This window comes from Sus scrofa, chromosome 9 (assembly GCF_000003025.6).
Source record: "Sus scrofa isolate TJ Tabasco breed Duroc chromosome 9, Sscrofa11.1, whole genome shotgun sequence".
In the NCBI taxonomy this organism is placed as follows: Eukaryota; Metazoa; Chordata; class Mammalia; order Artiodactyla; family Suidae; genus Sus; species Sus scrofa.
This window is the reverse complement of record NC_010451.4, coordinates 98199719-98225329: the sequence shown is the minus strand read 5'-3', so window position 1 is coordinate 98225329 and position 25611 is coordinate 98199719. Positions and strand designations below refer to the sequence as shown.

General features: G+C 33.3%; 1 protein-coding gene across 21 annotated transcripts in view; it reads right to left on the bottom strand.

Moving 5' to 3' along the window:
- CACNA2D1 (calcium voltage-gated channel auxiliary subunit alpha2delta 1) overlaps nucleotides 1-25611 on the bottom strand; it is a 484869-nt gene that overhangs the window by 40596 nt on the left and 418662 nt on the right. For 11 of the 21 annotated variants that reach the window (XM_013979785.2, XM_005667683.3, XM_021102221.1 and 8 more), the window contains 9 exons: nucleotides 20684-20760; nucleotides 18624-18684; nucleotides 10690-10787; nucleotides 7988-8075; nucleotides 6661-6723; nucleotides 5880-5983; nucleotides 4727-4813; nucleotides 2889-2956; nucleotides 2467-2505 (listed from right to left, as the gene is read on the bottom strand). In XM_013979785.2, coding sequence (XP_013835239.1) covers nucleotides 2467-2505; nucleotides 2889-2956; nucleotides 4727-4813; nucleotides 5880-5983; nucleotides 6661-6723; nucleotides 7988-8075; nucleotides 10690-10787; nucleotides 18624-18684; nucleotides 20684-20760 — 685 coding nt within the window. 21 annotated transcript variants of the gene reach the window in all.

The window sequence follows — 25611 nt, the reverse complement described above, 5'->3', positions numbered from 1 at the left end:
ATCTCACCACTGTTAGTCAACATAATATTGGAAGTCCTAGCCACAGTAATCAGACAAAAAAAGAAGAAAAAAGGCATCCAAACTGGAAGAGAAGAGGTACAATTGTCATTGTATGCAGATGACATGATACTATACATAGAAAACCCTAAGGACTCAACCCAAAAACTACTTGACTGATCAACAAATTCAGCAAAGTAGCAGAATATAAGATGAACATTCAGAAATCAGTCGCATTTCTGTATATGAACAATGAAATATTAGAAAAGGAATACAGAAATACAACACCTTTTAAAATTGCACCCCAAAAAATCAAATACCTGTGAATACATATGACCAAGGAGGTGAAACACTTATATGCTGAGAACCATAAACATTAATCAAGGAAATTAAAGAGGATTCAAAGAAATGGAAAGATATTCCATGCTCCTGGGTTGGAAAAATGAATATTGTAAACATGGCTATACTACCCAAAGCAATCTAAAGATTCAATGCAATCCCTATCAAATTACCCACAATGTTTTTCACAGAACTAGAACAAACAATCCAAAAATATATATGGAACCACAAAAGACCCAGAATTGCCAAAGCAATCCTGAGGAACAAAAACCAAGCAGGAGGCAAAACTCTCCCAGACTTCAGGCAATATTATAGAGCCACAGTCATCAAGACAGTGTGGTACTGGTACCAAAACAGACAGATGGACCAACAGAACAGAATAGAGAACCCAAAAATAAACCCAGATGCCTATGGTCAATTAATCTTTGACAAAGGAGGCAAGAATATAAAATGGAAAAAAAGACAGTATTTTCATCAATCGTTGCTGGGAAAACTGGATAGCCACATGTGAATCAATGAACACCCTCACACCATGCATAAAAATAAACTCAAAATGGCTTAAAGACTAAAGATAAGACAAGGTACCATTGAACTCCTAGAAGAGAACATATGCAAAACATTCTATGACATCAACCTTAGAAATGTTTTCTTAGCTCAGTATCCCAAGGCAACAGAAATAAAAGCAGAAATAAACCAATGGGACCTAATCAAACTGACAAGCTTTTGCACAGCAAGGAAACCAAAAAGAAAACATACAGAATGAGAGAAAATAGTTTCAAATGATGCAACTGACAAGGGCTTAATATCTAAAATATAAAAACAACTTATACAACTCAACAGCAAAAAAAACCCAACAACCCAATTGAGAAATGGGCAAAGGACTTGAAAAAGATATTTCCCCAAAGAAGATATACAGTTGGCCAACAAGCACATAAAAAATGCTCAATATCACTGATTAATATAGAGAAATGCAAATTGAAACTACTATGAGGTACCACCTCACAACAGTCAGAATGGCCATCCATCATTAATAAGTCCACAAATGATAAGTGCTGGAGAAGGTTGGAGAAAAGTGAACTCTCCTGTACTGTTGGTGGGAATATAAATTAGTACACCCACTATGGAAAACAGTATGGAGGTACTTTAGAAAACTAAATATATTACTACCATATGACCCAGCAATCCCACTCTTGGGCATATATCCAGACAAAACTTTCCTTGAAAAAGACACATGCACCCGTATGTTCATTGCAGCACTATTCACAATAGCCAAGACATGAAAAAACCAAAATGTCCATCAGATGAATGGGATTAGAAGATATGGTATACATACACAATGGAATACTACTAAGCCATTAAAAAGAACACAATAATGCCACTTGCAGAAACATGGATGGAACTAGAGACTCTCATAGTAAGTGTAATAAGTCAAAAAGAGAAATACAAATACCATATGATATCACTTATATTTGGAATCTAATATATGGCACAAATGAACCTTTCCACAGAAAAAAAATCATGGACATGGAGAACAGACTTGTGGTTGCCAACAGGGAGGGGGAGGGAGTGAGATGGACTGGAAATTGGGGTTAATAGATGCAAAGTATTGCCTTTGGAATGGATAAGCAATGAGATCTTGCTGTACAGCACGGGGAACTGTATCTAGTCACTTATGATGGAACATGATAATGTGAGAAAAAAGAATGTATATATGTATGTGTGACTGGGTCGCAATGCTGTACAGTAGAAAAATGACAGAACACTGTAAACCAGCTATAATGGAAAAAAATAAAAACCATTAAAAACAAAAAAAGTTAAGTGCAAAAGATGAAGACTGCATTGATAATCAGTAGGTATGCTTCAGTCAGAACTTTGGTCAGAAACAAAGCTAAAGATAAATATATACACAAGACTCCAACACAACTGAGACTTAAGAGACTACAGTCCATATTGATATGGTCTTTTAATGTTTTTCAATGCTTCTCTGTTTAAGGTTAAAGACATATTGAAATTTTTATCTACAAATTAGTTCACAGTTCTATACAGTATTTTTATAGTATTTTAAATCATTAAAGTCTTAGAGAACACAAACAATTGAAGTTAAAAATTTCGTTTTAAGAATTTGCTTACATCACTGTTTCTTTTACAATCACAAACTGGACCAGCACACTGAAAGACAGAAATACAATTATCACATTATCTTTATAGTTGGAGTTTAATTATATAATTTTAATTATTTCCACCTTACAGTTAGAAATATTACAATAATTTAACCAGTAAAAGATTGAACAATAGTCAATAGTTTATCTTCACACATTAGAAAATGTCAGTCAATAAATATTTAAATAGCATCTTAAATTATAGTATTTAAATATTTTACTTTTATTACTTATTAGTTGACCAAAAATCTTTGAAAAAATAGGAATTCTTAATTCTGCTTCAATATAGTAGCACTGAAAATTTATTTTGCCACTGTTTAAGACTTTATTTGCTTTCTGAGATAAATAAGTACAGTAAGTACAGCATAAGAATTAAAAAAAAAATTATCTTACCGGATCCCTGATTGATGTTTTGGTGAAATTCTCTATCCAGGAATTTACATCAATTTTAATTCCAACAACTGAAAAATCATATAAATAAAAAATGACACAAACATTTAAAAAATAAGCTCTTATTCTCACTTATCTTTCCTCTCACATTTGAAAATTCCTGAGCAGGCAAATATAAATTTCTCAAAAAAAAACAATTATCTGTTTAATTTCAGATGTACATTGAAAACTTGATTCAAATTCATTTAAAGGAGTTCCCGTTGTGGTGCAGTGGTTAACGAATCTGACTAGGAACCATGATGTTGCGGGTTCGGTCCCTGCCCTTGCTCAGTGGGTAGATGATCCGGCGTTGCAGTGAGCTGTGGTGTAGGTTGCAAACGCGGCTCGGATCCTGCATTGCTGTGGCTCTGGCGTGGGCCGGTGGCTGCAGCTCTGATTAGACCCCTAGCCTGGGAACCTCCATAATGCGGGGAGCGGCCCAAGAAATGGCAAAAAGACAAAAAAAAAAAAATTTCATTTAAAAAGTTGCAACTTTAATTAGCTACAATATATTTTCTGTATGCTAATTTAGGTAATTTATAAAATAGAATTAAATTGAATATAATGTTTATTATAGAGATATTTCTTAGAGTTTTCATTAGAAAGTAATACTAATAGCACTTACACTATTACATACACTTCATTTATATTCATAGTCATTTGCTAAACCAGGCCAATTAATACAGTAAGCTTAAAAAAATGACACTTTCCAGAGTAGATTTATAATTGTGAGGTTATTCAAGTGGTAAGCTTTAAGAGGCTTCCCTAACCTGAGTAGTGCATGCAGTAGGTGCTTAGGATATGTTTAAGTGTGGATAAATGAGAGGATGAGTAGGTGGATGAGTGGGTAAGAGAGGGGACACATGAATGAAATATTGAAGGAATAAAAGTGAATGAGTAAATGAGCAACTGAATGAATGGAGAAAGTAATGAATGGGTGAGTGAGTGATGGAGTGACTCCCCGTAGCTGAACTGCTGTGGGTTAAAACCACCCTCAGGAACAGAAATTTATCTATCTTCTCCATCTGGCCTCTCTAATCTATTCCCTTTCTAAAATTCAAACAATACTGAATTATACACTTTAAAAAAATTTTATTGCATTTGTTTGCTCCAGACCACTTATAATTCCCATTGATGATCAATTTTATGAACTTTTTTGTTTGGTTTTTTTTTTTTTTTTTTAATTATCTGGTGATTTTGTCTTTATTTTTTTAAATATATTTTTAAATTGTTATTTCCCCAAGACAATTTTTTTTCTACTGTACAGCGTGGTTTATCAAAAAACTCTTTTATATATCGTAAGGTTTTTAAAAAATAGATCCCTATCCAAATTCTTTTTAACAGATACATAGTATAGATACACCATAATTTATCTTTTCCCCCAAAGATGCAAACTTACCTTTTCTTGTTTAAATTATTACCAACATTTCACATTCTTGGCCATATCTACTTTTGTATATTTAAAATACTATATGGGATAGACTTCTAGAGTGGGATTGTGGGATCAGTCTAGCACTTAGAATTGTGACATACAATACTAAACTGACTCCATAAATTTGTGTCAACAGTATAGAAACATATAGTCTTCTTTGAAAATTCCTCAACTCTATACAGTATCAATTTTATTTTATCCCCAATTTATATGTAACTAATTGTGTTTTATTTTTTAAATTTGCATGTCTTTGATTTTATTTTGGTTGAAGCTTCCTGATGGCTTTCCTGATCAGCACTGCCAGGTGATAACACGAGGAATGGGTCACATTTAATTTTGATTGTATGTATGTGAACAAATACATGCTCACCTGCAGGTTTAAGAAGTTTTCCTTGGATGTATATTTCTACAGCTTTGCTTACCATGATGCCTGATTCATAAGCACCAGGTCCACTTTCTAAAATAAAAAAAAAACAAAAAACAAAAAACAAAAAACAACAGACCTATGTAGATTAATCAAATAATATGAAATTTCTTTTAATAGGTATGGGGGATAGTTTTCTGCTTAAATATTCTGGCATAGAAGGTAATTGGAGTGTCTGTGAATTGATTTTCATTAATTGACTTTGGGATGAGAATTATTCAGCTTAGATGTATCTACTCTCACATATGAAGGCTGCACACCAAACCTCTGCTTTATAATGTTTGCTAAAATATTGGGAGGCTGCTCAAGTAAAGTGCAAAGATCTCAGATTCACAAAACTGCATTTACATTTTAAAAGATACATGTCCCTGGAAAAAACTGAAATTCTCCAAACTGCACCTTCCTCTTTTGTGAAAATTGTGATAATAAGACCAACCCCCAGAGAGGATGAAGGATTAAATTAGAAAGTTTTAGAGAAAGTACCCAAATAATATTTTTAAATATATGCTATTATTAATTTTATAAATATTATGCAAGTAATACTGATTAGAGTAAATTGATTTAATTATATTTTTTTAACTCATTAAAAATTCTTCAATATATTTGCACTTTGTTGAGTTCCCGTCATGGCACAGTGGAAAAGAATGTGATGAATAGCCATGAGGATGCAGATTTGATCCCTGGCCTTGCTCTGTGGGTTAAGGATCCAGCATTGCTGTGAGCTGTGGTGTATGTTGCAGACACGGCTTGGATCCCTCATTGCTGTTGCTGTGGTGTAGGCCGGTGGCTACAGCTCCAGTTCAACCCCTATCCTGCGAACCTCCATATGCCACGGGCGTGGCCCTAAAAAAGACGAAATGAAATGTGAAAATGAGGGATTATCTACATGTGTTTCGATGTATTGTGCAGGCCTGTAATATGCAGTCTCTACATTACTGGATGGCTGATTTCCTATTTATGCATTTTGCCTCCTCAACTAAATGGATGTTCTGTTTCTCCAATGTTGTGCATATGATATTGTTTAGGGGAAAAGCAGGTAGTAGCAATAACTTACATAGAAAAAGGAACTGCGATGGCTGAATTCCAAAGCAATACTTACTGTTAAAGTAGGGAGCAGTGAAAACATAGTTATCGTTATCTAGACTTCTTTTATAGAAGCTGTCCTCATATGTTTCTGGGTTTTCTTGCCAATTTTCTCCAGCCCTAAGGAGGAAATGGCTCATCATTTATTCTTTAATCTCCTTGATAACTTACTTTTCCCTTTGTGGACCTCACTGAACTTTACAGATTTGTTTGCATCTCAGGTGCGTCTAAGGAAGTTAGTGGAAATTGATGGTGTAAATAACACATTACTAAGCAATAGATCAGCATAGAGTTAAATTACGGAGCAGAGAAAGCTGACCCCCAGTTTTACTCTGCCATTTACCAGCCAGGTAATTATGGATAAATCAGTTAATAAGTCAATTAATATTAACAAGCGTACACAGCCCACTTAATGGACTGTTCTTAAGATAAACACAGATAAAATCAGTGAAAACAATGATGTTCTATGTAAATGCTCTCAACAGATATATTGCTATAATAACCACTATGTTCATTTAACCAAGTTAGTTTATGTCTAGAAAGAGAAAAATCTCTTTTAAAACCTCTTAAATTTGGTAGTATATGTGACAAGCAAAAACAACATTGAGGAATCATATAGTAGCATTTTTTTTAAGAAATGGAGTATTTTAATAATTTAGTACTTTAAACAACCTCCATTTAATCTACTATTAACGACCAGTTTCTCTGTATATCCTTATACAGTAATATATATATATATATATCCTTGGAGTAGTCCTTATAATGTAGTAACTTTTACAGATGTTATCTGAACTTACTCTTTGGGATAAACTCTGGTAATCCCTCCATCAGTTACAACAAACCGTGCTTTCACTCCCTTGCTGGAAGAGAAGACAGAAGAAGGGAATTTTCATTCAACTTACTGTTAGTAAGGTATTAGTTTAGGTGTTGGCAGTACAAAGGAAAACAAATGAGTTTCTAAGCTAAAGAAAGCCAAAGTTAATATTTCAATAAATGCAAACTATGTTTTAATAGTTAAAATATCTAAAAAATAATGAAAGGGAGGATGCTTAAAGAAGACGTTTTGTAAGAAATGATATATAGCTGCATTTTGAAGACAGATAAGGAGTTAACAGATGAATGGAAGATATCACATGTAAAGCAGAGTGTATGTGTAAGGGAAAGCTAGTGCATAGTGATAGCCTTTGCTGTAATAAAAGCATTAAAGCAGGAGGTGAGAAACAGTAGGAAGTGAGGTTCCTAGTGTAAGCTCCCTAAGAATGGTCAGTTCATGAATGACCCTGAAATCCATGCTAGAGAGCCTGCTTCACTTTTATCCTGAAAATAGAACTCCATTTTAAAAGTGAGACTCTGGCAATATGAGTTATATGGAGAATAGACTGGGGGCTGTGGGTAGAGAAACTGGAAGCACTAAAGGCAGAAAAATAAGCTGTTGTGGTTTCTTAGACATGGAAAATTAGGACCTTGAGTTTGGAAAAAAGAGGAAAAAATTAAAAAAAAATATTTACCATTTGGTGATTGATTGGAAATGGGATGGAGAAGAAACTGGAAATGAGAACCATAGATTTCTCAATTTCTTTTTTATTTCCTTTCTTTTTTCTATTTCTTTCTTTCTTTCTTTTTAATGGCTACATCTGTGGCATATAAAAATTTCTTGGCCAGGGACTGAATCCAAGCCACAGCTGCCACCCATGCCACTGCTGTAGCAACTCTGGATCCTTTAACCCAATGCACTGTGACTGGGATCAAACCCACACCTCCACAGGGACCCAAGCCACTACGCCATGGTGAGAACTCCAGATTTCTCAGTTTTTTAACTGGGTGTATGGTAGAAAGCTACTGAACACTCACTAGAAACCCTGTTTTGCCAAAGACACTGAAAAACATACCTATTTAATTTGGTTATTCACACTGCAGTGTACACGTGTAAATCTGAGTAACGGCAGACGTTAGTCTCATACATACCCACAAGTGAAAAGTGAAGCTGTCGACAATTGTAAAATGATTTTCTTGAGAAGTTATTATTAAAGATAAATAATAAACTTTAAATTTCTGAGACCTATTTTCCAAACATTTCCCAGAGATAACTTAAACTGAAATATATTAATAAGAATAAATACTTACATGTTTTTCTGCTTACTCCAGTAATTTTGGACAAGTTCATTTGTAAAGCCCGCATCCAGCAAGACTCTATTAATCAAATCTGTGTTGCCTAACACAGAAAAAGGATAGTTTCAATTAAACCCACATAGTATAATTAGTGATTTAGAATAGATAATATTTCTGTGATTAAAAATGTACCCTATTATTTCTGTGCATTTTTTATACTGTTCTGCTTCCTCATATTATTTTATGATATGGACAAAATTAGTAGTGGAAAAACCAATTCTAAATGAGGCAAATTAGTATACAAAGATTCCAAATTGTAATTTCATAAACGATTTTATATACAAACATAAAACTAATACATATAAGATTTTTTTTCTAGCCAAGAATAACTTTTCACAGACCAGCACTACTCTTAAGACTAGCTTTTGTAATCTACTGGTACTGATGAAAGACCACAAGCTTCAGGTTGTCATTTCCGGAAAAACTGAGGAACATATTAGCTCAAGTCCAAGGGTAATGCAAGGAACAGATGACAAGGACCAAAGGTCAATTAATAAACATTGTTAAAAAAATGCTCCTTTGCTCTAAGCCCATAAAGCTTTGAAATAACCTACAAGTAGTCTCAGAAACTTCACACTAAGAAGATTTCATTTTATTCAGATAATGAATATATGGTCTTACTTACTATTGTATCACTACAAGAGTTGAGGCTTAGTCCCTTTTAATTATTTTAACTTAATGTATCTTTCACCCAAGATTAAAGGATCTATTTAATCCATATTTTAGACTTCATTTTGATTCATTCTATGAGAAACCTTTACTATTACATTATTTTAGAAACAATCACTTTAAAAATAATCCATTTGGAAAGTGAATGATATATTTTAATTCTCAAACCCTTTTAGGTATAACAAAAGAGACTATTATTTTAATCTATGTTGCAAATCAATGTTGCAAGTAATTTTATGATTTCATTCATATTTTCATTATGCTCTAAGCCTAAAATGTATCTTAAAATCTGTCCCTTGCAGCTGATAATACACAGTAAGTATATTATTAGTATTAAGCTTTACCATTTTATACATTAATTCAAAAATAAAAAATATTAGGTGAGAATTGTAATTTTACTGAGGATTAAGTATTTTTATAAAGCAATTATAAACTTGACTACACTCCTCAAAAAAAATTTGTATCAGTTACATTTCAATCACTAATAGTTATTTTTAGAGCTGGTTTTACAGATTATTGATAACTTAAGGTAAACTGATTGAGAAAAATCTTTAATATATGATACTGTCAAAGGAAAACATGATTTTATAGCTGTTATCTCGTTTTATAATAAATCCAATAAGTTCTTAATTCTTTACATTATTATATTACCATCTCAAACAATTCCCATAGAATTATAGGGGAGGCAGAATAAAGTTAACTGAAATGAAGGAAGAGACTGAAAAACATAAACAACAGTAGCGATATGAGTGATGTTATACCAAAAATATTTTATTTCTATTTATATTTCTGTGGGGAAAAGCAACATCCATTTAAAGGAATATTCAATAATCTTATCACTTCAGAGCTCTCTTGGAAACGCTTATTACTTACTAACAGGTAGTAAATAATAATAATATCAGAAAGGCTGTGCTCAGACTTCATCCTCCCGAGTCAGGTTTCCAGGTCACTTCTATAAGCAACTGGCTAATTTGTGTTGGAGGTGCTCAATAGTTATTTTTTTCTTATGAGGTAAATAAATATGTTTTGAGAGATAGCTTTAATAAAGGATTTTCATTTTTTAAATAACTTTAGAAACACTTTATTTAACCATTCCTGATAGAAGAAACAATGTTTGAAAAGAAAAGAAAGGGAGAAGAAAGAAGGGAGAGACAGAGAGGAAATGGAGGATGAAAAAATATAAAAAAGGCAAAAGAGAATAAAAAAGTCAATTTTGTGTAGTTTTTTTTCCAAGTTATATTTAATAAGGTAATTTTTGGCAGGCAGTTCGCTCTTCTCTTTTATTTCCTATTTATACTGCATTTTCCCCTAACAGTTCTTTTTAATAAATGGAATATTTTTAAGAAGAAAAAAGTTAAAATTTTTAAATGTTTTAAAAGTCAAGAACTCATAAATATTTACGAAGCTTCATAGTATGAATGATGCAAATTTCAATGAACAACAAATAAAATGGTTAAAAACTAGTTAATAAAATCTATTCCAACTTGATTTACTTCATAAAAGAGGAAATTTATAGATGCATATTTTTTAAGATTAAAGTTAGCTGTGATCAAAATTGAATACCAGGAAGAAAGAAAACCATAAACTGACAAATCTCTTACTTCATTTTTACACTATCCATAATAAAACTCATTATATTGGATGACATAAATGTCAATAAAAATGTATTATTTGCTCTATATAGCAAGACTAAACAAAGAAAAACCTCCAAAAGATCTTCCAAATTAATTTCTTAATTTGAAAGGAGCAAAGGTAGTCATGTCCTATTTACAGCTAATTATTTGCAAGTATTTAATACGTGGTTTTGAAAATTTGATTTTACTTATTTAATATAGTAAAATGGGGTCAAACTGTGATACTTTCCATTAAAAATTCAAAAAGCAAATAAATAATCCAGGGTACCAACGAACTTCATTGAACCAAGCAAGGTTTGATCACTTTGAATATAATCACAGTGAACCAATTATTGTAAATTAACATATACTTACATGACGGGTTGTTTGGAGTTTTTCTATCAATAAACTCATTAAAGTTTAAAAGAAATTCGGTATTATTATCTGATATTTTAAGGTCATTGCAGTAGTCTCTGAAAAAAAAAGTTAGGATATTACGCATTAAAATCAAAACTAAAAAAATGTAGATAGCAATCATAGGTAATGAAAACACTTTTTTTTTTGGCTGGCCATATGACTTTGTAAGCAGTTGAATTTTTGGGTATCTCCACTTCCTCATCTCTTTAATGGAACACTACTTTCACACCAAGTGGTAAGAATTATAGATACTATGTGTTAATCATTTGACTCCTAGGCAGAAGATACTCAATATTAGCTTCTATTGTTATTATTATGGTATGTTGTAGGTTGGCAATTTTACTATAGAAATTGACTTACAAATTTTAAAACATTTATTAAATATTGACAATAAACCCATTATATGTTAACATTTCAATAAAAAAATTACTGTATTTAAAAAACTTACCTAGTAAAAATAAAGGGAGCATTGAGTTACCTATTTGCAAATTTCTGTAATTCCTAACTTAATAGAAGACAAGAGTGCCTCTGCATTCAATCAACTGCAAGATTGTATTTTGGCACATGAAAAAAATAATGCTTATATAGATATGCATTATTGTAATAGTTTTCTGAGATAATTGTGCCTATTCTTTTTTTTTTTTGAATAAAAAAACTTGATTATTTGTAACTTCTTGATACTTAGTTATGATATGGAGTCTGAAACCACCTGAACTTTTTGTACTGTTACATTAAAATGCAATGCACCATTTTACACACTTAATCTTTTACTTACCCATAATTTTATAATACCATAAATTTGTTATTTTTAAAATATGAATTATGAAGATCTTTCAAATGATGGCATATTTCATTATAAAATATTGAAAATTCACTTCATTAATAACATCACTGATCTCACCAGATGAGTCCATTACTATTGGGAGGGAGGCTGTCATGATTACAGTAATGAAAATAACTTTACTAAAATTCTAATTTTTGCTTGAAAGTTCAGATTTTGTCATTGGGAACAAATACTTTGAGTTGTTTTCTTCAAAGTAGAAGTTCACTTAATTGATTTTTGAGAAAATGTCTGCTGAATACCCAAATCCGAATAACCCAACTTCATCTGTCGTTCATTTTTTCCAGTAAAATGCTATTTTATGAAAAAAGGCAAGAAGCTCCTATTTCAGGTCTCAAGTCAAACAACACATGTACTATTTTCTTTTTTTTTTTTTTTTGAGATGGTCAAGTAACTCTGATATGTAGTAAAACTTCCATTATCTTCACATAGACTATTAAGAGATATACTCAAGTATAAACATCAGTAAAAAAGAATAATTCTTAGTGTTTTAATCAAAGATATTTCAAAGTAAAACTGTCTCTTCCCCTCCCCCCCAATGTACATGCCTGGCAATGAAGATTACAGTGATTACTAGCATACTTCAGTGCCATGCCTAGATTTCTAATAACAAATCAGCTCACCATTCCTTTTGTAGTGTCACTGCAAATGTCAACATGGTGAAAAAAGCAAACACTATTTAACAGGGTTAGGAAAATATCTTTGTCCTTGGGGATTTTCTGAAGGATTCTTTGGAACACATGGGGAACTGCCATCCAAAGTGGTTTGGAAATTCAGAATAAATGTAAGGCAACATAAGTATGAGAAGGTTGCAATTATAACTAAGTTAACTGACTGGATAATCAAATATTCAATTCAAAAATTCAATTGAAAAGTAAACATTCTCAGATGCAAGGACACTGCCTAAATATAAAGCCTCAGAGAAAAGAGGAGAATAGAATGTCAGAACTTCAAAAATAAACAAAACTTATTGGTTTACAGAAAATTTTAGTTTAGAAGCAAGTTTTAATAAGTTTCCACAATTTATTCTCATTTAGTTTTGACAGAGCTAAAACTGACTTCTTCCCACAATGCCGTACTTTTTTGGAAGTAACACTAGCCTGGAAGTCAAAAGGCCAATATGTTGAATTAGGATCTCACAGACTTAGACCCTCAGGGCAAGGCTTCAGAAGGACTAAATAAAATAATGATAAATAATTATTAATAAAACCATATTTAGAACTCCGTATTATTTAAAAGGCATTTCTGAAATTATCTTTGCTCATTTAATCCTAAAAATAACCTTATTAGAAGATAATTTAATATTTTAACAGTGAATAAAGTGGGATTAAAGGTGTAAAAAGATTTACCCAAAGGCACCTAACTAGTAATTGGTCAAACCTTGAGAGGAAGCTTAGTCTTCAGATCCCTAATTAGTGTGCTTTAATACAACATACAATGTGCTTTGAACTTTTACTTACTTTGTAAGCTTTTATAGCTACAAAGCTTCGTGCCAAAAGCAATTCTGACCTCTACCCACAGAAAGCTGTTAGTGTTGTGGGCAATTAATTTAGACAATGTCATCATTCTTTGTTTTGTTTTGTTTTTATCCTTGCTGGCTTGGTTGTGCCCAGTTTTGAAGCAGCCCAAAGGTATTATTGACCTTCTGATGTATTGTAATGGCAAAAGCAGTGAAACTGTTGAAATTACCATTAAGGAAAGTTGTTGAATAGGATGGGAACAGAAGTGAAGGAAGTTAAACAATGGAAATGTGAGAAAATAAAAACCGCTGGATGTTATGTCAGTGGAGTTCTCTAGTAATAAGAATGATCTAGGACAACAGAAAGTCACCCCCACAATGAGTACGATGCCTATTTAGTAGGCAATAAGCAGCAAGAGCTGGTGAAATATTTGAGATGTGAAATGTGTGGCTAGACAGCATTAACAGTTGCCTGTTAGCCTACTGATACAGCTTGACAACTCAAGACTATTACCATTTCTTAGGATCTTGTCCCCAGCAAAGTTCATGACAGGGAATAACTGAGGTTATGAAAACTGCTGAGTTCCCAATGGACATGTGGGAAAACCTGCTAATATACTTTCTATAAGGCATTGTTTTTCTAAAAGTAATCAGTTTTACACATATTGATCATTGCTCTTTTGAGATTTACTTTTTCTCCTAAAAAAGATTGAGTGGTAAGACGGAGAAAGCTTTGGATGGCTTTAAAGGAACAAACCCATTTTGATTTGCTGAAAATACCTTCAGGGCCTGAAATCTATATAATCTCTTTTGGTCACTTTGTCAATTGTGTTTCTGACCTAATGGGATTTGTAACTTAAATGGCTTTGAAACTAAAAGCTTCTGATACTAGAAATTTGGCAAATTATTTATTACTAGAGTAGAAATAAGGTGAGTGAGTTTGTTCTCATTCTATTTCACAAACTTGTATCAGTTATGTATCGTAAATTAGCATTTAACTATGGGCTATCAAATGCTTTTATTTCTTTCTCATTCTAACTTATCTTTGAAGTGCTTTCTCATTTATGATTATACAAAAAAGAATAATTAATCCATGATGTAAACTTTCATCCCTATGGTTATAATTCTCTTCAAGATAGGGTTGATCCTCCATGCATCTGTATTCTCAAAATTTTTCTTTCTAGTAGATTTAAAATTTAAGGTAGTTGTAAAAACTGAGTACTAATTAGGATCAAATACTTTAAGAATTAACAAGAATGGTTCTAGCTTTAAAATTCATGAGCATTCTTCTTTAAATTAGTTTAAAATAATTGTTTAGCATCCTTTATTAACTAACACTCCCTCTTCCTCTTATCACAACCATAAATAATAACTAAAGAGCTCATGTCTTACCAAGAGCTTTGCTAGATATTTTGCACACATCATCTCATTTAAAGCTTATAAAAACTCTAGGAGGTAGGTATTATTGTTATCACCATTTTGCAAGTAAAAAACTAAGATGCAGGGAATGTGACAACACATCCGTGATGATAAAGATCTGGGAAAGAGACCCTGATTGTCTTGCCTTAGAGTTTGCTTCACTGTTCCCCATCAATGACAGTGATGGAAACATATGCTTTGTGTCCTATATTATAGAAATGTCTTTCTTTTCTCAACATTTTTTTTTTCTTTTTAGGACTGCATGTGCGACATATGGAAGTTCCCAGGCTAGAAGCTGAATCGGAGCTACAGCCCCCAGCCTATGTCACAGCCAGAGCAATGAAGGCTCTGAGCCATGTTTGTGACCTATACTACAGCTCATAGCAATGCCAGATTCTTAATCCACTGAGCAAGGCCAGGGATCAAACCCATGTCCTCATGGATACTAGTAGGGTTCATTACCGCTGAGCCATGATGGGAACTCCCCTATCAGTTTATTTTCCACAAATCTTCGAATACACATTCAGTGCTCATTTTTCCAGGAAATGTTTCCTATAAAAATATTTAGAGGTACTGGATGTTCTTTTGAGATCCCTAAGTATTTACATATTCACTGTAAACACACCTTAGACTGACCAGGGAAATTGATTCAAATTCCCTATTATTTAACCTCTCTAAAACAGCTTTCTCATCTATGAAATAACATAATAATACTAATTTATTATAGAATTCTTTGAAGGATAAATATCATCATGCATGTAAAAGGCTTAACCCATGTTAATTAAGGTGGGTACATTCATTTACCCCACAAGTTCCAACATGCCTTCCCTTCTCTGGTATCTGCTCCTTCTCCAAACTCATAGGCAAATCAGTCATATTGATACTGAACGTGACTTAGGCCACAGCAATGGACTATATGCTAATCCTTGCTGAGCTAAACAACAGTCATCACCTACAACTCAGGAATTGAGATTCACAGATACATTGATCCTCTCTGGGAAGGGATACCTTGTTTAATGGTGAAACTGAACAAGCCAGCCTGCATGTTCTCCTCTTTAGTAACTGAGATAAATGAATAAAGAAGCTGTCCAGAGAAAAACACAGATGGGAGATGGAGGGAGAGTCTCATCAACATAGTACACCTGACATTTGAGTTTCTTCTCCCATTTGTGCCATGTTAATACTCTCCTTTCCAGCTAAAACTAGTTTTAGCAGCTAAGTTGCTCAAAGTTACCTGCATTGAAAAACTGCTAATAAGGTTCAGGTATTATTATTAATAATATGATCCTAAAAGTATTCTTCATGTATTTATAGAACCTCCTTCATATATTTATAGAAGCCCCTCATGTGTGCCAGACAATGGATTTGATATTGAACATTGAACAGTGTCAAGTAGATGCTATCGTGTCTCTGTTAGGGAAAGTAAATAAAATGACATGTAACCTGTGCTCTAGTACAGGAAATACAGGATTCTGTGAAGCAGTCAGCAAGAATGTCTAATCCAGTGATAATGGGAAAGAAATTCCCAGATCAAGGAGCTCTGAAGTTGGAATATGGGAAGAACAGGGGATGTGTGAGTTCAGTCCAAAATAGAAAAGAAAATTAGTGGATGAAAAGAGGTAAGGTGGAAAAAAAAATGCATCTAGGAACTAAGAAAAGGTTAGTGTGGTTGGACCTGTAAGTAGAGCTTGGACGACTGTTTTCTAAGTTACCAGAGAGTAAGTGATTCAGGCTCTATGGGCTAAAAGGTCTGTGCCACAACCACTCAGCTCTGCCTTTGTAGTGAAAGTGGTCACAACAATACAACATATGGCCGTAGCTGTGTTCCAATAAAACTTTGTGTTGGTTGTTTGCAGTTTGTCAGCCCCTGATTTAGAGTTTAGGAGACCACATTCGTAAACTGGGACCTAGTGACAGAACATTTGAAAACTCTCCTACACAGTACAGATTATTATGAGGACAGTACTAAGCCATTGGCTGGTATTTAACAGATGAGAGACATGATTTTATTGAAAGTTTAGAAACTCCCTTTGGTTATAGAAAGGAGACAGAATTCATAAGTAATCCAGAAAGAAAAAGACAAATACCATATGATATCACTTATTTGTGGAATCTAAAATATGGAACAATCCTATCTTAAAAAACAAAACAAAACAAAAAACACAGATCATGTCCAAGAAGAGCAGACTTGGGGTTCCCAAGGGGGAAAGGAGAGGGAGTGGGGCGGATGGCCATTTTGGGGGTTTTTTGGATGCAAGCTGTTAAATCTGGAATGGATGGGCAATGGAAACCTACTGCCCAGGGAAATGTGTGTGATTGGGTCACTTTGCTGTACAAAAGAACTTGACAAAACACTGTAAATCAACTATACTTTAATAATAATAATTTAAAAGTTAAAAAAAAAAAAAAAAAAAAGGAGTAAGAGAGAAATCCTGCAAGGAGGGAGATCAATTAGGAGGAATCCTTACTAGGTTAGGTGAGACAAGACAGTGGCCTGCCCCAGAACAAAGACAGACGAGTCTGACAGATATACTTGATATTCATAAGATAAATTCTATTCGTCAAGGCTTGGTGATTGACCAGAAGTTAGATATGTAGGAAAAGGGGCAGTCAAAGACTTGTCAGTTTTCAAGACTGGGCATTATTATGAGAGGATAGTATTTTTGCCATTGAGGCAAAACAGACAGAAGACTTCTACAAAGAGGACAAATGTTTGAGACCTAGGGAATTTGAAGCACAATGCAGACAGATTCCTATTAGGTTTCATAAACATGAATGTCTCAGTGAAATATGTGGGGTAGACAAAAAGTCAGGAAACACATATACTGTTTGATATTATCATGTAAGGTCAATAAACCACATATTATTTCTATTTTGTTTCCAGATGTTATGACCATCCTATAGATTTGGGAGGCAACATCTCAACCATAGACACAGGATAGTGGGCACCTATGGTATGTCCATAGACTGAGAATAGAACAGAAGAAGGCCTAGGCTAGCAGCTTCATGCAAGGGACGTACAGATGAGAAGCTCATGAAAATGACTGAATATGCAGCCAAAGAGGGAGGAAGAAAACCTGAAAAGTGCATCATCAAGTAAGAGGAGGCAGAGTGTCAAAGGATGTTGGGATTGGCAGTGTCAAACCCTGAAGGAAATTCAGGCAGGAAAGCTGCTCGAGGGTGAAGTCAGTCCAAAAGCCAGGAATATGCTTTTTTGATAGAGTTTCCCCCAAAAGTTATATATATTCCCTATTTTTAAGAAGAACCAGAAATTCAGATATTCTTATGCAGACAGAATATGGAAGAGTAAGTCACATTAATTTTTATGAGCATTCTTAGAGTAATTTCTCTAAAAAGGACAAAATGTGAGAATTTAATACTACAAGCTTCGGAATTTATTTTATTCTATAATTTAGCCTAGGCTAATAGGAATTATGTTGGTGTGTATTATTATATGTGTGCTAGAGAGTGAGAATCAAAAATCAAGGAAAGAAATAAAAGTAACACTCTTGGATTCCTGAATGGATTTTTAAATGATTCTAAGAAAACAGAGGTAGGGATGAAAATGTATATTAGAGATAGGGAAGGGGGATTATATGAGAGAGAAGTAAAATTGAGGAGGACAAAGGATGTTAATCTTAAAAATTATAGGAGAAAAATCTCACTATATTAAAATATATTTCCCCTAAACCTTGTATTAGTGTTAAAATAGTGAATTTTGAGGTTGTCATTCTACGATATACACATTCTTGTGTATAGACATATATATATCTGATATTATCTATGAATATCTATCTGTGTGTGTGATATATATATAGAGAGAGAGAGCAAGAGAGTGAGAGTGGGAGTACAGATACACATATTCATAAATGCCAATACACAACTCTTCATTTTTGTTGGATACATTGTTGATTCCAACAAAAGCAAAACCTGTATCTGTCCTATTTTCTGCTGTATCCCTGAGTCAGCACACTGATTAGCACATAGCAACTGCTGAGTACCCGAATAAGTGAATGATTGAATAACAGGATTCTCTTTCAGTTTTAAAGTTATTGTTCCATTTGGTTCCATAACTTGGGATGGAGTAACCCAGAGCAGTCTCGACCTCAACTCAGAACCGCTATTAAATTCCTAGACATCCACATGAACTCTAAAAAAGAAAACAAAACCTACCTTGGTGCTATGAATGTATAGCCAGATTCTTCAAAATTATCAGGCTTCAGTGTTTCTGAATCTGGAAAGATAATGACACAGGGTTAGACAAATAATCTCGCATATGCATCCTGAGATTTGATGACAGTAAGAAGGCATCAGAAAGATAAACTAATAAGGAAAAATGAAAATAGACTACTTTCATCCTAAATCAAAACACATGAATGAATATAAAGACCCAATACTTTATAGTAATGAAATCAATTTTAATTTCATAACATGGATTACAACAGTTATATCAGTGAAAATGCTAGGTCTATTATTTTTTCCCATTTACTAACAAACTTTATCACCATAACCAGGATATCCTTTAAAAAGTGATTTATGCCAAGTTATTTCAGAGGAATTTATCGAAAATGTCAACATAAATATTTTACCAACATTATGATAAAATTATTTCAATAAATCCATTAATGCCTTTTGTTAATTAAGAGCATTCTTCATATTAGTATGAATTAGTAAGTGGAAGGATAAAAACACACAATATTTAAGTCTAAGAAAAAACTTGAAAGTAAAACAGGTTGCATATGCAAACACAAGTATATTATTTCCCCCTTTTTTGCCACTAAGGTCTGAATGATCATGGGGGAAAATCTAGCAAATGAGAAGCACAGAGGATAATATCCAATAGGGATGGAATATCAGTGAAAATGTCAAGTGTACTAAACAGAAAGAAATTGAGCAACAAGAAAATACTTGCCCTTCATTTTGCCCTTTTTTGCTGTGAAAATCCATCAGAAAGAGAAAGCAGGGAAACAAAAAAAAAAAAAGAGGGTAAAGCAAAGGAGGTCACAAACAATATTTTATTCAATGGCTCTCTTGAATAAAAATATTGTGCATAGATCAAAGGTTTATTTATGTACAGCTGTAGTCTGGAAAAAAAAAGACACATTTTTTTGAAGGCTGGAAAGTATGTTCTGTCAGTTACTATTTGAGCACCCTCTCTGTACTGTGGTTATTTCAAGGGTCTATTTTTCAAAGTGGCTAATGCAAGTGCAATACCAATGATGCTAGCCTGGAAACAGAAGCATTTACCAATCATCAAAGACCCGCTAGGCATCCCCTCATTTATCAAGTGAAGATCTAGCTCATGCAAAGTTGCTGGTTGTTAAAAGACCATCATATCTATCTATCAAGTGAAAGTGGAAATATCAATGTAGAAATTACCACAATGTATAATGAGACCAGGACTGTGGAGAGAAAAAAAAAAACTGACAGAGAAAGGAAAGAAACTGTAGTTTATGGGGTCAGATGTAAAAGGTGCATATATATATATATATATATATATATATATATATGTATGTATGTTACTTTCTCATAGCAGAAAAAATTTAGGTTGTTAGGAATAACTGAATGGTGTGCAAAGGATATGATGGTCATTTTACTTCACTAAATCTATCCAAAACAAGATAACGATTGATAATGACTTGAAGTATGCACTAGTGTTAATAACAATTCCACATTCCAAATGATGCTTAAAAAAATTAATAAATAAACTAACCCATTTGAGTTACTGAGATACTAATTTGGATAATTAGAAGAAAGTTAATTGCCAAACCAAAGCCAAAGACCAGTGCAATATAATTTATTCAAACAAAATTAAAAATGTGGAGCATAGTATCATTCTTGCCAAATGCAAAAGAAAAAAAAAAAAAAAAAAAAAAAACTTTACTAGCACGATGCCATGAGTAGAGACTATGTGAAACATTTTGCGCCGGCTAGCAGACCCTTAAAACGACAGCAACAGAGGACACAGCAATGCAATGATTCTACAAGCACAAAGCAAGGCAGGAAGGGTGGTGGGGACTGCCAGTGAGACTGGAGTACCTGCTCATATTCTATCCATGTAGAATATATCTTGTTCCTTGCATGTTTGGAATGGGTGAGAATCATTGCTGTTGATTTGGTAATAACACCTACTAAAATATATAAGCCTTGGGTATTCCAAAATCTAGATATATTTAAACCTCTGGTACTAGGAGAGAAAAAATAGACCCTGAAGTTGCTTTCACAGTACTTACATCTGGCCTGAGTTATTGTCTCTTCTATTTTGGCTTTTATATAGTAAAAACTGTAGGTTGGTAATACCAAGGCCAAACTGCAATAGAAACAAGAGAAGCATAAACACAAACAAACAAAAAATGAAACATAAAAAAAAAAAAAGACACATCAAGTTCATGGAAAATCCAAAGATCTTCCTCATGGGAAGGAAAAGACATATTACTTTGACAGGAAAATGCTTTCAGCAAATAGGATACTTAGTTCGGTCTCGCCATCCAGAGTCATCCAGTTCTCTACATTGCAGGGAATCAGAAGAGACATATGGAAAATAAGCTACTATGTGAGCCCATTAATTATAAATGTCATGGGTTTTATGTTTCTAGAAAAGTATATTAAAATACTTTATTGATAAAAATAGAAGGATACTAGGGATATGTTTAAGCAAATTAAATATATAAATTGGCTATTTCCTCCTTAATGAAGCACCTATAACTTTATAGTGCTTGCTAGCAAATGTACAAAATTAAAAATTATAATGGAAGAAGTATTATTATCATTACTATTACACAATTCATAAAATAATCTGAAATATACTCTTTTGAGGGGTTAAATACCAAATATTGTAAAACTCATCTCTAGGCAAGTTTCTTCATGTCTTTTGAAGGGGAAATCCAGATTCCTTTAGAGCACTTGCTCATCTCACTGATTTTTACCCAACATTGTAACTGTATTTCAAATTCATTAACTGTAGATATCCCATATCAGTTGGTAGACTGTTATTAAATAAATAGGAAAAACGTCTTGAATTCAATAGTTTACAAGAGCCATGGGGCTACTGTAGTCTTATGGTAGGTGTACACCCTGGAGGAAAGGTCCAGTGCAAACCAAGCCAAATTCAGAATATTTTAGACACAAGAACAGTCAAACAAGCCTGTCATCCAACCCTGTCTTAATATGACTGTACAAACTTCTAAGACAGGTAACCATACCCATTTTGAAGTTATCAATTACACGTAAAATGTTAGAACTGTCAAAAAATATCAGAATATTTCATAATTCCCAGTAAAAATTGCCTGTGTATAATTCTACTTTCACAATGGCTGATATGCATGTGCAGAGCATAACTAACTATTCTATATCACACATACATTTACAAATGAATTTGCTATCCCTTGAATATAGATGGAAACTAACAAAATAATTGGTGCCAAAAATGAAGGTATTTCTAAGATTCCCAATGCAATTACTTTGAAAAAATGATGCTTGATTCATGTAACCAATTAAGTTATTCAGCACTTATTTTTAAAATTTAACCCCAAATTTAGCAGTGTACAGGAACAGGTGTGTATTTCTGGGCATTTGTAGAAGATCTCCTTATAATCACTCAAGCCTCCTGTTTCCCAGGCTTTGGGGATGGATGCTCAAACTGTAATCCTGTTATATATATATTTATAAACAATATATAACAGGACAAAATATAAAATTCCAGGTTTTCCTTCTTATAAATAAATGTTAAAACCACTCTACAAAGAGGAAAAGAGCAAGGGCTTATTTGCTACTATTTAATTATGCAGTCAAGATAGCAAAATAAGTGGACGCTTGTTACCTCCAATTCCCAAATCTTTCTCCATCATTAAGTAATTCATAGACTTTTCTTACAGGAAAAGGTCAGAGAAATAAAATGTTATGTAGATTTAATGAAAATCTCCACATTCATTTTATAGGTAACTTCCTTTAAGTGGAGGCAAAGATTAAAATTAAAATATGCAGTGCAATTAGTCTGAAAGCAAGATGACCTTTCAAGATTCACTTGCCATTTATAAAATGTAGAGCAGAATTAGTAAGTATTTAAAGATTGTCTCCCACAAATTCTTCTCCAGGGAAATTAGGACATTTTTATTGCTCTATCAGCACTTATTGCTAAGAGAAACTTCAAATTAAAACTGATAACATTATATCATGTGGCTGCTACAATGTCACACACAAGCTTGGGTTACATCTCATGTACCATAAAAAATAGTGTGGAAACCCATGAGGAACAGTTTTAAAATTAACATATCAAATATACATTTTATTGGTCTGCAAATCTCAGGTTATTAATAGCTATACTTTATTTCATAGAAAAATATAGCTACACTTAATTTACTGATTTTTTTTTTGAGGCAACAGTTATTTCTTCATCCTATAACAGATAAGATCTTTAATCAACATTCCAAGTCAATGATGCTGCCATATGCAGTGTTTGCTATCTCTCTCCTCATTAAACCAACAGACCAAGGCTGCTTTATTTTCTCCTAGGGATTAAATTCTAATAAAGCCAGTGACCACCAGATGGATGGTCACCCATGTAATATTTCTGTGACTCCTATAAACATGGTTAATTTAGTTAAATGGAATATAATGCATTTTCAACTCAATCATTTATAGCACAATAAAATGCAACTCTTCATCAAAAAGAGAGCATTCTATTAAAATATTACTATTTCCAAAATATAGTTAATCAAGTTAATTAAGGCTTAAAGAGACAGAAAAATTTGATACATCATTAAAGAAAAACACTGCCATTTCACCTTCAATTTAGATGTAATATTTTGTTCTAATTTGTTATTTGTGAATTGATTTGTAGAAATTCAGGGGAGTACTTATAAATGGAAGTTGATTTGATCTGGACTAATGGTAGATTTGTGAAGGGAATGTGTGAAGAAAACAAACACAAGTGGTGAAGTTGAAGCCTGTCCAGAGGATAGTGATTTTTGTATAGGGAGTGCAGTAGAAGAAACAACAATTACACAGGTTAGGGAAGGAATGTGTGAGGGAATTTCAGATCTGAGAGTCCAAACTTAAAACTTGGATGAAAATGCAAGAGACTGAAGTTGTGTGAACAAGGAGAGACCTACTCAGAACTTGAGAAAAAAACACTAATCTGGTCACCTGTGTTCATGAGTGGGTTTGTGAGGTGAGGTAAAATAAGAATTTAAAATTCCCCCAGAGTGTAATTACAACTGCAGTATGAGCAACCATCATACTGACTGTTAGGGACAAAAAAGGAACAGTTTTTCCATCTTGTAATCTGTCTGTCTAAGACACAAAGGAAGAAAGCACATTCCTACATGTGCATCTAGCACTTTGATTTATCATGAAATCATCTCTCAAGAGACGAGCTCCCAGATTTCCTCTCTGCCATCACACCTTTTGATAAGCTTATCCAAAAAATGAAAAGTGGCAATACACATGGAAGAGGAAGGAAAATAACAATTTAGGTATGTACATAAAGATTGTATAAGGTTTAACGAGATGCCTAATAGAAATGAGAGACAGAAATTAGTAGACAGACACAAGTAAAATAATTTAAACAGTGGTTCTAGTCTTTCTCACTAGATTCAAATTTATGTCAGAAACTGAAAAAATGGAGAAAGGCTGGAAAATGTAGTATATCATGACATTAATATCATGTGCTTCTCTTTTGATTTAATCTGTCTGCCATTCTCAGGATCAAAAAGACAATGGCATCCTATGATAACCACATTACAGCTCTAGGGAAATGCCCAGCACTCAAGGCCCCCTGAAAAGTTATGTGTATGATCTGGGGCAGAGTGGGGGAGGGGTATTGTTTGGTTTTATTTGGAAAGTAACAGTTGAGCCCATTGTAGACTATTAACTAGGCTACATATTAACTGCCTATTAATACGCAGTCAGAGTCCTTCACATTAGAATATTTCAATGGAAATTTGGATACTGTTATCTGAATTTGACTTAATGAGTCAAATTGAAAATTTAATTGTGTAAATATTTACAGAATGTCCACTGTGTGCCACTGTATTATGAGTGAAGAATTAAAAACTAAATGAAGAAGGCAACAAACTTAGAATCTAACAATATTAGAAACTTGCCCTCTTATAACTTAATGAGAAGAGATAAACAATTAATTGTAGAAATAAATTTCTTTATATATGCTTCATGTATATGTGTGTATATATATGTATATATATATATAAATATACACATATATATATAAAATCAAATGATGATGAGGCACTGGACATTTTAAGTAGAATTATTGGGGAAGACCTTATTGAGAAGACAAAAACTAGTTGAAGGTGTGAGGATGGGATACATATGTGAATACCTAGGGAAAAATCACCTTAGGCAGAAATAACTTTAGGTGCAAAGGTCCTGAGGCAGAATGGCCCAATGATTATGAGGAAGATGGTGTAGCTTAAGAAGGTGGTTCAGTGGAGGATCGAGACAGAACTTCAGAGAACTGATGGTAAATGAGGTCAGATGCCCTGACAAACTTTGGATTTTTACTGTAATTAACATAGCAAATTCCTGGAGAATTTTGAGTAGAGAAGTGAAACAATGTATTTCAAGCATTAATAAAATCACTCTTGTTATTGCATTGTGAATAGAAATAGAAATAGTAGATGAAAATATATATGCAAGTAGTTATGTACTGTGGTGTATTTCTCTGTGAAAAAGGAAATAAAGACATCACCTGAGAGAAAATGGATGGAAAAGAGATTCGGGTTTAAGGAAAGAAGAGAAGATATCACAAGTCATCTAGAGGCATACTAAATTTACTGCAGTATTGACATTACCAGGACCACTGAGTTCCATTTGAGGTTAGAGGTCCTGAATTTTAGGTGATGTTATCAAAGAATATTTTACTTCTCCCATTTGTAGCTGTGTGGATGCAGTGTGGTGTTGGTAATAATTTAATTTAACCAGCACTGGGATTGACCAAACTGCTTTTTGCCAAACCTAAGTATTTGATGTAGCGAGTTGACGATATGTTTAACAGTGTGAATGTATTAAGACTCTAGGAATTCATGCTGAATAAAGAGGGGTAACAAGGACATGAAGAAGGCACGAGCTCTGAAAAGGTAGAAGGGCTGATAGATTTCAGGTCTCAGTTGAGGCAAAGGATTGTAGCAATTGGGCTTTCAGA